Consider the following 13,162-nt stretch of genomic DNA (forward strand, 5'->3'; position numbering starts at 1 on the left):
CCCTAGAAAAAAGCACCCTGAAAACTTTGATGAAGGAAGCAACACTGAGTATGTCACCCGTTTAACACACACATTCCTTTATTTTGCAAGAACTATGGACCACAACAGCAGCACAGGGATCCTACAAGTACACTTGCACTCCAGGAACAGCAACATTAAGTATTTTGCTGGCTACAGGCTCTTTCTAGAGGAACAGCTAGAAGCCAGAGCTACAGCTTGACTATTTGCTTATTTGATAAGCAGCAGCCCCGTACAGCAGATCTTGAAGATTAGTCCTACCTCAGATAGACGGCAGAACAAGAGGCTTCTTGAGTATGGAATTCTTTGGCTAGAAGTGAAACAGATGCAGAATACTCCACTTTGAAGTCTAATTGCAATGTTTTCCTGTGAACATCTAGTTTATTTGTTAAGCAAGTTTTCTCAAAAGGCAAAAAGAAAACAAAGCCTGCTTTCTTCTAACAAGATCACCAAAGCTTATTTGTATATCTTACAGTACATGAATGAGATTGACATGTGCTCCCCTTCTCTGTTGGTTCACCTAAAGACCACCAAGCAAGGAACTGGCGCATCATCTTTCAGGAGTGCTATTTTAAAGGACCATGATGACATATCCAATATAGCAATTGACTGAATCAGTACTATCAGTGTAAGTGATGTACTGCAGTACCTGTGAGAAAGGATGATCTTCTTCATGTTGTCTGCCATGAGGAAGTTATAAAATCTTCTACATTGATCCCACTGCATAAAGGTTTCCTGTGCCCTAGAAAAACCACAGTGCAGAACAATCAAAGCTGTTAATGGAGATCTTGAAAGATCAGATTTAATACAGTGTAACACCTTATGGCAGCCTAGAGGCTACGAAAACAAATCTCCAGGCCCTCCTTGCCACAGCTTAACCTTTTCCAGGAAATTACTTCCCCTTTGATGAAGTTTGTTAGTATCAGAAAACAGATCTGCAGTCTCATTTTGCACAATGCAATTAGCAGTTTTGATCAGAGCATTTAAGAGCTATCAATCAAGATCTGCAACACTGACAAGAGTTTTAGTATCCCTTTGTGTAAGTTGAGTGCAATTTACCTAAATGGGACTACCAAGGAAAGGAATAAAACCTGTTGCTGAACAAACTGTTGTCTATTGTGTATATAGCTCTGCAGAGGAGATAATTTGTGCAGATGTTTCCAATATGTACAGATACCATTACTGTTTCAGCTTCATTGGCAGGAGCTATAGGAATAAATACTAGCTGCAGCTGCAAGTGGCATCTGAGTTGAAGTCTTTACCTATTCTCAAAGCAGAACAGCACTTTAGAGCTTATCTGTTGTTAAAACAGAATTAAAGTCATCCAGACTTCTGTGAGCTCTGCCAGATACCAGCGCTCCTTTGCTATGCAAGGGTCATGGGCAGGTTATAGCTTTACTCTTTGCAGGGTTTGCTGTTACTGAGGAAACAAACTATCATTTACTGAGCAACTTAAGAATGCTGGGAGCAGTTTCAGCTACTGAAGTACTCCTACCGTTTAAACATTAACATACCGTAAGAACTGCAGCAGATTTAGATTTAGCATGACCTCCCAGGCCACAACCTGCAAGTCCCCTATCAGAGCAGATGCAAGCTATGTTTTCTCATAGTAAGCAATGCTGGAGTACAGAATTAAAAACAAAAAAGCATGAAAGTCTTTCCATATCTTCTTGCCTAGCTGGCTACTACACCTACCATGTTTATGTCAGGGCAGGGGAATGAAGACAGGAAAATGTGTATTTCTTTCCTCACAAAATATTTTCTAAGCAAACCTACTAAGTTACTACAAGACATGTGAAGTTAAAACTACTATATTTCCCTGCAGTTTCTGTGGTGTACAGTAGTACTCCTAAAATGAAGGGGTGCAACACTAGAAGAGGCTGCTTCCATTGAGGACTGCAGAGGTTTCAAAGCTGAGGCCTCTCCACAAAGCCTGTAGCTATGGTGTAGATGCATTCCACAAGATCAAGCAGCAGAATCAAGCCTGTGCAGGCAGAGATTAAGGAATACAGAAACATGTCCCCATCTAGCCTCAGGGAACACATTCCCCAGACTCCGTGTTAATTCATTAAATTAAGAGTCTCATTTTCTTCTGGCAGATCCTAGTATTACTGCTACTTTATTATGCCCATCTATGGGATTCATGCTTAATGCTCTGGAAACGCTTTCATATTTCAGCTCCCTGCTTCACCTTGCTCACCACCATTTTTTCCCCCACTTCTCCTAAAGTTATTTGGGGTATAAAGGCTGTACAAGCTAATATAAAAATAAAATGGAATTGTAAACTAACTGGTCATGCCTACCAAGGTAATCCACTTTCATGTAGCCCAGAGGGATGAGGCCAGTTATTTTAACCTACCAGACCAAGCCCAGGAAGGCTAAGGCTTAACCATTCTACCTGGAGGGGCTTTGTACCCCATCCCTCCTCCTTTTAAAATGAGGGCACAATGCTCTCCTTACCTTCTCTTTTGCTTAGAAGATATTTACTGATGTTGCTTTCCCCTAGCTCTTCAGCTAATTAGCATTTAAAGCAGAAGTAGATATTAGGTAGGGAGACAAGCTCTGAAAAGCCTTCCTGCTGATTGCCCAGTAAGGCATAGCAGATGTTTTGTGACTGAAGAGACCGAAGATTTGCTAGTAGATGTTTACCCAGCAGGTGGAGTCAAGAGCTCAGTAATCTACATAACCCACTGAAGACTTGAATTAACTCAGACAAGCAGCTGTTATTTTTCCGCACGGATATTCAACTGTGGTATTGTTAAACAGGTTGTCTGTTCCCTGCTGTTCTGCATCATGACATACTACTACAGAAATCAGCTTAGAGAACAGCATTACTTGCACCATCACTTTGGAGACCAGAAAAACAATATTGCGTAACTGCAGATGAACCAAGTGCACCACAGCCAGATGTGATCCTTGCAAACCTTGTCTGACAGCTGCAATTGAGGAGCTGGCTTCAAAAGGATGCTCTGTGCTCCATGCCAGAACCTTAATACAACTAAGAACATTTTACTTGAAACAAAACAGGAAAAAACCTGCTCCTGAAAGCATCTGTTCAGATTTTAAGGGTGTGAACTCATGGGGACCTAGCAGTAGATTACACACACTTTTAGCAGTAGTCACATCTGATCTCAGAAGGGGTTAGGTATGACAATATTATTGACATGCACATCAAACTTTTAGTCACATCCTAATGCTTCCAGAAAAGCTTTTCTTCCACCTGTAAGAGTTAACTCATTAAATGTGTCTTTAGACTGCTAAATATCAAACTGGTCCCTATACAGGCAGAGCATCAGCAGCATCAAGAGAGTTCCTCCTACCCTGACCACACTGGGAAGCCAAATTCCATCGCAAACCCCTCACAGGGCTGTCAATTTCACCATTTTTATCTGCCCAAAGGATCTTAACCCAAATTACTCTCATCTCAACAGCTTCTTTCGCCTTGCAGATAGTCTCAGGGCTCAAAAGTGCCGTTATGTTACCGTAAAGTCATGGACAGCTACTGAGATGTAGCTATGTACCAACAGTAAAAACTGAAAGCAGTAGCTTAGCCAGTTACACTGTCTTAAACTTCATTACCTATGTACTCATGGAAAGTTACTGCACATTAGTTAAGCCACCAGTACTGTACCTAGATCCTCCATCAGTGAAGTGGAAGTGTTAGCACTAGGTGGAGCCGTTACAGCTCTTGACAGCCTTGGCTTTTAGGTGGGGAACCACAGGTTAACGTTTTAGACTTCAGGGCTGTAAGCCTCCTCACCCTCCAAATTGTGTAACATAGTTGCAAGTCCCTCTCCATCTTCTCATCAGCCCACAACACTGTTTCAGTGACATGCACCAAGAGGAGAGCATGGACTGACAGCATATGAGCTGTGTCTCTTTCTGGTCTCCCCAGGTAAGAGCTGCCAGATGAAACTGCACACTGAAGGCAGACAAGCTATTAGGAACCAAGGGATACTTCTCAGACTGAAGAGACAGCATAAACTATTGCTTGCAAACCTGGCATCATCTCAGCCATCTGTCATGCTGCCCAGCCTGCCTGGTTAATTAGACCAGCACGGTATGAGGAATGCCTCCTCTTAGGATGCTGTAGCAACAACACAGGCCAGCTCACATGCACAGACCAGAAGCTGCCAACATGCACCTGGCCAGGTACAGAAAACTTATTTGTATTACTGACAGAAAGCTTATTTGTACTTCCAAATCAACATAGCTTTGGCTGCTCCTTCAGGAAGGTGGCATCCCACACACTGCAGTCTGACTGAGCAGTCAGACCAGTTCAATGCAAGAAAAACATGGCACCCTTCACCTTGCCCTTCCACGCACGTACCCTGCCAAAGATCTGCCCCCTCCTGCACTCCCAGAAGAGACCAGCACAGAGAAGTTTTAGACCTACCTCAGTGCACTGTACCCCTGGCACACGCTGACGCAGCACAGGACTCGCTCCTGGTTGGCCTGGCTCTCTCCCAGGTATTTGCACACTATGTTTCCACCCAGGCTGAAGCCCACAACAACGAGCTGGGTCTGAGGGTAGGTCTTCTTGATGTAATTAACCATGGCACCAAATTCCCAGGTGCAACCTAAAATAAAGACAAGAGTCAAAAATCATCTTCTAACATACCTAGATTACCACTTCACACTTCAGTTGCATGCCTAAAGTCCAGCTTCTTACCCTTTCTGGCTTTTCAATAACCTTACGGTTTTAAGAGCTGATTCACACATATTCGTGTATCTGTTTTACGAGTCCTGTGGACCTTAGCTCATGCTTAGTTCTGACAGAGTGCCAAAGTAAGATGAAATTAACTTGCTTAAAAATCATGGCAACAGCTACTCTGACAATCTGAACTCCTCCTTTCTAAAGCAGCTTAAGAAAAGTCCAACAACTCTGGGCTTGACATTACTATCTAAGAACAGCACACATCACTACATTCCTGAGGCAGTCTGCCACTTCTAAACTCCAGTGGGGTGTCTGGAAAGCAGCTTGCTCCTTCGCTTTTAGCAAGACTGTTATGGATCCTTAAGTCCATGCTGATGTAGGGAAGGGATGGAAATGCAGAGCTGGCTTGTCAGGACAGAGCTCTAGGTGGACTGTTGCAGGGCCTGACTAAGCAGGTGCTCTCTGGTATCAGAGGGAAGCATTTAAGCAGAGGCAGCTAGCCCTTTTTAACCACCAGAGAGGTAAAGGTACTGCAGCTTCCTAGAAGACATATAGGTATCCCCTCTTCAAGAGAGAAGTGCCTCTATACAGATCTGTTCTGCTCTCAGCTAACCCCGACTTGCACCCACAGGCTGCAGGCACCAAGGGGTCCAGTTTCTGGCAGTACTGGAGTCCTCAGAACATTTGACAGACTTGAAGGCCTCCACACACGCAGTATCTGAGTACCTACAGCTATTTCTCCTGCCTCTGACTTTGGGAAAAGGAAACATCAAGAGAAGCAGCTGCAAAACTGATGGCATTAGTACACTGCTATTGACTGTCTATGCACTTTGTTAACCCTCCCATTGAATTTAAGACTGCAAACCACACAGGAGGCATCCCATGAACAAAAGAAATAAATCTCCAGCTATTCCTGCCTAAAGTCAGAAACTCAGCTCTATCCTGTGGAACTTGTCCAGGGAGATAAGCCCTAAGAGTTAGGTTGGCACAGGGTAGAACCCCAGCACTGCTCCAGTGTGCCCCCCCCCCCCAACTGTATCATCCTTGCTAGACAGACTGTGGTTTTAGCAACCCTGGTGCTCAGTCTACTCCAGAGGTAGCTATTTACTTCAGTGAAACAGCAAGCTTCTGGCTGAGCATTTCAGCACAGTTGGGCACTAACTTGTGAGCATTCTTAATGAGCAACTCTCCTCAAGATAGCCAGTACTGCATTGCTCTAGTTCCCTCTAGAAAAACCCAGCAGTCAGAATATTTTAGTGTTTGACCCTAATGATTTGAGGTCAGCTGGTACTTATTTCAGAAATCTGAAACTAGAGTAGCTACAGGTCAAGCCTGATTTAAAGGCAGGAGGATTTGGCAAATCCCACATTTAGGCTACTTGCTCCTCAACAAATATGTCAGGAATCCAGCAAAAGCTGAAAGGACACTGGGATATTTGGGTTGGAGGCAGAGTAAAGTCTGCTCATGGTTTGCTGGCACTCCACTTAATAAGCAACTCTGCCAAGTGATTTACTGTCTTACTCAAAGTGCTAGGCATTCCTTGCCCTTTCCAAGGCTATAAAAGACTCAGAAAGGTATGTCTCAAGAGATGCACTACAGGCTAACTCCCTAAGGTCTAAAGTAAAACTCCATGGAAGAAAGCCTTCAACTTTTATAAAAAAACCCAAATACTTTAAGGAGGACAAGCTTAATTCCCAAGACACAGAGGCCTAAATCCATTAACAGCCTAGGACCTTAATACAAACTGAGGTACTTGGTATTGCTGAAATGTTTTCCACCAAGGAGTGGATTTAATAACTATAAAACAAGCAACATAACATTACAACCCATTTGCCTGCCAGACTCAGAATCTCAAAGCACAATGTTTTGGCAATTCAGCTGTTCAAGATAAACATTCAAACTGTTAATCCAAACTTTTAGCAGTATCTTAGTCATCTTTTAAAAAGAAACCCAATACCAGTCTGCTAAACCCACAATCGACTCCAACATGATGTACCTATAGACATTTGCAGTGATGAGGGACATGAAGGCTCAAGAAGCAGATCAGGTCACAGGCAAGGCAGCCACATTCTACAAATATGTTACTCACTAGCAGGGCAGTTCAGAATAGCTGGAGTCACCCTTAACAGTTCCAAATCCTTTATTCCTTTTAATTTCTAGGTTAAGACAGACTTCCTTATACTCAAGGTGGAAGCTCAAAGTCACAACAGTTAAGCACTAGCACTTCAGAGGCCAATCTTCACCTGTCCCTCCTAGGACAGAAACGTACTTTCTGCATAGGCCGGTAAAAACTCCTCTCTCATTACATTTTACAAAGCCTCAGAAGTAGTGTTTATCCTTCAGAGCCAGGTTTGTTTCACACTCCACTAAACTGACATTTCAGCATCTCTAAAAATCATCTGAGCAGGCCTTTAGTAGCCACCAGAGATTTTTTCCCCAGTAGTTCTTTCCGGAAAACTGCCTCCTTTATTAGGATACACGTGTAAGAACAGAGAAGTGAATCCCAGTATTAGGCTCCCCTCTTCCTCACATGTAAGTTCAGTTTAGTTCCCAAGAAATAGTACAAACTTGTTATCCACATTCAGATACAGCAGTTGTGTTATGCTGAAGGAGACTGATCAAGCCCTAGAAATTCCATAAGACAAGCTTGAAAATAAGTCCCCAGCTGCCATAAAGTACCTACCGTATGTGAACATTCGTGGAGAAGTGAGCTCAATATTTGGTAAAGCTCCCAAGTGATTCAGGACAGCACATCTGTACCCATTTTTTTGCGCATAGTCAACAAAAGTGCGGATATACTGCTTTTCACTGTGGTTAGCAATCCCGGGGCAGATTACCATTGTGACATCCTCTGTGCACAGAAAGAGAGGAAAGTTAAGTAAATGTCACTTTATGCAAATTAAGAGATTCAGAAGGTTTCCATTTCAGATCCGTGGGAAACCATCTACCAGAAGCAAGCTAAAAATCCTACTACTCTGCCAAAAATCCAGTATGGGACAGAAGACTAGTGGCTCTGGTGCTACAGATGTAAAAAAGTAATTCATGTTACAGGAGACTAACAGTTTTCTAACTTCAGGGAAAGCTGCCCAAACAGTTCTGCAGGCACTGCCTAGAGACCAAGAGTAAATTCTTCCCTTTGAAGGATGTTTTTGACATTACACATGTTCTGCCTTCTGACAGCCTGTTGTGACTGCTAAATGTATGTAAGCTCTGGAGCCCCCTGCTTGTTCATGCACCAAGTGTACTGGCTGCGCTATTTTTCCCTCATTTCCCATCCAGAGCTGGGTGTAATAGATTTTTGAAATGAAGCTTTGCTAAACACAGATATTCTCATCAGCTGACATTAGTGAACAGTGTCAGCAGATCAAATGTCATTAGATTAGCCACAAAGCAGATGACTGCTAGTTTAACAAGATATTTCATCAACTAAGGAAGTAATTGTTGTATTCAAGTAACCACAGTAAATTAAATTTAGGATTAGCTTATGTGCTTCAAATTAGCTATCAGACTCCTACATGCAAAGCTCCAACATTAGCAGCTCTATCTACTGAGTTTTCCCTCATTAGGAAAGCACTGCTCAGATTCTCTTCAGCGATAAAGATAACAGTAACTGTTCTCATGCAGCATTATACCATGAGGACCTCACTGACAGTTAGGAAAAAACCTCTGCTTTTTCTGAGGGCCTAAGTACTAGTCATGGGCTTACCCCTGCAGTAGCTGATTTTATTGTAAGTTGTAATTGTGAAGTTAAGCCACAGTAACTCATTTTTAAGCATTGCTGATACTAGCAGTAACAGTGAGTTTGAAAGCTGACATTCACTCTGAATACATAAGGAATCACCATGGTATTCTACTTTTTCCACAGAATTCTCTTCATGTCTGGACTCCTTCATACACTGTGCACAGAGTCTGTTTTCATGCAGACCTTCAAACATCTATTGTTAGTAAAGTCTACCAAGAATCTGTTTCTAAAGGGGAGAGAAAGCTGAGTTTCTTTTCCATACGCACCAGGCCATGAAGAACATCATACAGTTAGCTTCTGGTCTATGATCTCACAGTCTTAACAGGCAAAGGACACTCCAAACAAGGCTTACCAACACGTTCTCTTTGCCAGCCTCTCACCTTAGGCACAAGTTAAGGAACAGAAGAAACATTCCATAACTCCCCGCCCCGTGCCACAAACAGTTACTTAATCCAATAGGGTCTCTCCTGCTGCCAGAGATAAGCATACAGCAAGATGGCCTCATAACTTCCACACATTGGTTAGTATTGCTTAACAGCCCCCTTCCATCATCAGATTTAACATCTAACCTTGCTGACAAATCAGGTAGCAGTGTCCTCACCCATCCCCCAGAGCAGAGAATCAAGGTTAGCAGCTAGCTGCAGCCAGCAGCTGTTTGACTGACCTCCAATGCAGTGTTCAGACTGTGGCTCAAAGAGATCAAAGGTGGCTGTTGCTCCATCTGGCATTGTGAGGTACTTGCGAAGTCCATACGGATGTGGCGATCTCACTCTCCCCATTTTTCCATAAAGGGCAGTCTGAATATGTCCACTCTTTCCCCAGATCAGGGGTGGAATGTACCTGGAAGAGGCAGTAATTTAATTGCTTACCCCTGCTGAGTTAACAAGCCTTTGCAAACAGATAAGCACTCCCACAACAAATCTTCCCTTCACTACCAACTATAGTAACAAATAAATTGTTTTTGCTTTGACTGAACTGGCAACGCTGACCTTTGCAGCCTTACCCAAGAGGAGAGACTGATAAGTTCTCAAAGCTGAGAAATCAGCACTGATAACAGCAGCAGAAGTCAGAAACCAGACATTCTTCTATACTGAAGTGTTACATGCACATATGTTTAACACCAAATACACAGCAGCCTTGTGCCTCAGATTGGGACAGCATGTTGCTAGCCAACCAAACTGACCTCCAGAACCTGTAAAGCATTGTAAATCTGTTTTAATTGAAACACTGAAGCCTGCTGGGTTGAACCACAGGAACTTGTGTAAGCACTTGACTGTACAAGCCAGTGGCAGAAATCATAGGATCCATAGCAAGTTTTGGAAGACCAAAAGCCCCAAGACTTGCTAGCAAGGACACACTTACACAGAACTGTTTTTCTCAGTTAAGCAAAGGCATGGTACAGAGTGATATTGCCTCACAAGCAGAGTTAGGTAAAGCTGGGACAGTTTTAAAAGGATTTGTTGGAACTGGCTAAACTCCACTGAATAATAAATCCCTCTCAACATAAGAGGGGAGTCTAGCAATTATCTTTACCAAGGGCACATTAAAACTAAGTGACAAAGCAGACTGTCTTTTTCCCTGGCTTCCTGGCCCTCAAAAAAGGACATAGGGGAAACACAGCTATGGGCCCAAACGCATTAAAGGCTTAGCTACTGGGTTTTTTTCAGTACAAGAAGAGCTGCAAGTGGTTTAACAGGAAGCATACTGTTGCATACACAGTGGTGGCAGGGCAGTCACCTGGCCACTCCACAAAGGAGAGACTGAGCTGATGCCTTGAAAAAAGATAGTTACTTCAGCTCTCAACAGGAAAGCACAACTGACTTCTTGTCTAGAAGAACAGTCCCAGGGGGACACGTTTCCAATTAAGGAGCTGCAGTCTCTGTTGCACAGAGCAGGATACCCAGAAGAAGCCCGAGAGCTACTTACACCACCTTGGGATCCCAAGAGATTAGCAGCTCCCTCCCTATTGCAATTTTTAGGGCTTCCTGCAGTTATTCCCTTTGACTGCTTGACACCACATGAAGTAGAGATCATGTTCTTCCCCGTTCACAGAAAACTAGGCAGCTCAGGACTCAGATTTCCTACTTAAGCCCATAATCCACTAGAATGTGACAGAAACCTTGCCTTTGTGCTCTGACACTACCTACCCACACAGCTGGACCTTCTTCCCCATGCCAGGTCTCACGTGTCATGGCCACAACTTCCTTCTCCCCCCTACACTTTTGAAAGACTTCCTACAAAAATAAGAACTATCTATGCTTGTTTAGCAAGACAAAGGCAGCAGTATGCGCTTTCTCCCTGTTCTGTTCTCTCATCTATGAGGGAGACTTCTTACAATCAAAGTAACACAGCAGTTCATTGTACAGTTTCACTCAGTTTCTGCAAATGTACTTCCCAAAGACCCAAAACAGATTCCCGTAGAAGAAGATACCACTTCAATAAAGGCTGCAAAAGCTGCCAACTCATCCTTGCAGCCTTGTTAATTAGCCCTCAGTGCATCCTGGATTTGATCACTCAACTATAAAACTTTTCAAAGAATCTATGTCAGACTAATAGCACTATTTATCACCAGCCCAGCATCTGCACTGGAAGATACACACTGCACGTGGGTCTTGCCAGATGCAAGGTGCAGCACGCCAGCTGTGCCGAGATCCCCAGCAATGATGGGGACCATACAAACTCATCCTCTGCAATTGCTGGTAGAGATGGAAAGTTGTCAGAGCAGATTATGTTCTCACAATTCAAAGTAGGTATCCATCAGGATTGTGCAGTCAATTTAAACGAGGCTGCACAAGAAGAGCTACAGATGGTCCTGCTCAAGTCACATACAGCTCACTGCAGAGGGTTTTGAACAGCAACTATTATGCCAGATGGAAGAGACACTGCTCTTCTAGCACAAGAACAAACAGCTAGGTTCACCCCAGTCATTTACTACCAGTCCAGGTCAGCAGCCATCCCCACACTAGGCTATGCTTGACTGCCTCTTTGCCTTCTTTCACGCAAGTCCTTTGCGGAGGTTTTGCTAGCAGCTTTTGAGGAGAGCTGTCAAATACAACATGAAAGATCTGCAAATGCTTATTATAGAAGACACTCAAGGCATCAATATTGCTGCATTGTTTCTAATCTTAGGCTAAGCACATGCATTGGAAAGTTTTGGTGATTCTGCTTCTATACAGTGCTTTTCAAAGACATAACCAAAGTCTTACCCAAAAGGGCTAACAGGAAAGCAATTTCTCCAGCTACAGCAACCAAGTTATACAGCTGTGACTGATTACCACTACCACATTGATAAAAAAAATATCAGGAATCTCTGCAAGCACCAAGCCTCTCCTTGTATCTGGGCACTGAATTGTAGGTAAACATAAGTCACAGTCATCCAGCAGAATAGATGCAGCAGCATATACCACAGGATGTTGTTAGGAAATTAGAAGAGTCTTCAAAGCCTCACCACTACTGCTGGCATTTAAATGAAGATAAATGGCTTCAAGCATATTGCTTACCAAGTGCACTGCTACCACAGCCTACCTCCTCAGGTCACAGCTGGTTCCTCTGGGGAAAAAAACCAAACCCAGCCTGCCTTCAGATAACTCATCTGGAAGTTACCTGAAGTACTGATCTTCAGTAAGTCAAACCTTTACACTACACATAGCCAAACAGCATATACAGTTTCATTGGTATGCTCTTCATTAAAGGAAATAGTAAAACCAAGGCAGGAATCCCCTGTGATTCCATCCATACTGATGGACAAATTATACCTGTAGGATCCACATTTCCCTCAAAGTTAAAACTGTGTGAAGCCTTACAGACATGGGTGCATTCACTGCTTGCTCCCTTCAGAGTGCAGAACCTTGTGTTTCTGAGCAGCCTATAGACCAAGCAAATAAATGCTCAGTTTATTTTCTATATTAACTCCAGTAAGTTGTTTAGGCGTCACACTGCCTGCAAAGACGCATTAGCATTAGTCAGTCTACATGTAACTACACTCCTCTAGAAAAATATTCAAAGGTCATTCCAGCATGAGTAATGTGCATAGGACAGTACTCCGATGCAGAGATTTGTTACTCCCAGTTAGTCATACTTAAACATGTTATGTTTGCATTTAAAAATAGAGCAGCAGCTTGTGAACTGTTTTAACACTTGCATGTATTTCAGGGCTTTATTCTCACTTTTCTTTTACTACTGCACATCAGCCTTCAAGCAATAGGCTTGTGGTGACATATATACCCTAAAATTCTTTAAGTATCCAGACTCTGGGAGACTAAACATCACAAGACCTCAACAGGGAAGGATAAAGAAGTTGGCCAGATTGCATACATCCTGCATGATCAGTGAAAAGCTAAGACAGATAACTCACTTTACCAGACTGATGCAAAAGCAAGCAGCTATTAAAAATATTAGACCTTCATTTACCATGACAAGTTGCCAACCTAAACTACTACAAAACCCTATAAAGCCTTGACAGTAACAAAGTGATGCCTCTGCATCATTGCATTCCAGTAAAAGCTGTCCTCAGCTGAGGGCCAAGTTTGACTTTGCAAGGCATCCTTATAATCTATAGCAGAATCAGGCATATGATCTGCCTGTCAGACTATTGCTGCTGACACTATTTCAGCAATGCACAAATCTTTTTTTGAAACTCTTCCTATAAGTGACTTCTATCTACATATTTCAGTGAGACAAAGTGTGTAAGACCAAGTACTGAGCATAACAGTGCAAGACTGTACAGTTTTGAAGGACAAGACATC

The 13,162-nt window shown here is 43.0% G+C and overlaps 1 protein-coding gene across 1 annotated transcript in view; it reads right to left on the reverse strand.

The window, feature by feature from the left end:
* Positions 1-13,162, reverse strand: part of ABHD2 (abhydrolase domain containing 2, acylglycerol lipase) — a 41,291-nt gene that overhangs the window by 10,971 nt on the left and 17,158 nt on the right. The window contains exons 4-7 of the mRNA XM_055812117.1: positions 9,082-9,257; positions 7,359-7,526; positions 4,415-4,598; positions 668-760 (exon numbers count right to left, since the gene is read on the reverse strand). Coding sequence (XP_055668092.1) covers positions 668-760; positions 4,415-4,598; positions 7,359-7,526; positions 9,082-9,257 — 621 coding nt within the window. The remainder of the gene's footprint in view (positions 1-667; positions 761-4,414; positions 4,599-7,358; positions 7,527-9,081; positions 9,258-13,162) is intronic.

This window comes from Falco peregrinus, chromosome 1 (assembly GCF_023634155.1).
Source record: "Falco peregrinus isolate bFalPer1 chromosome 1, bFalPer1.pri, whole genome shotgun sequence".
Classification (NCBI taxonomy): domain Eukaryota; kingdom Metazoa; phylum Chordata; class Aves; order Falconiformes; family Falconidae; genus Falco; species Falco peregrinus.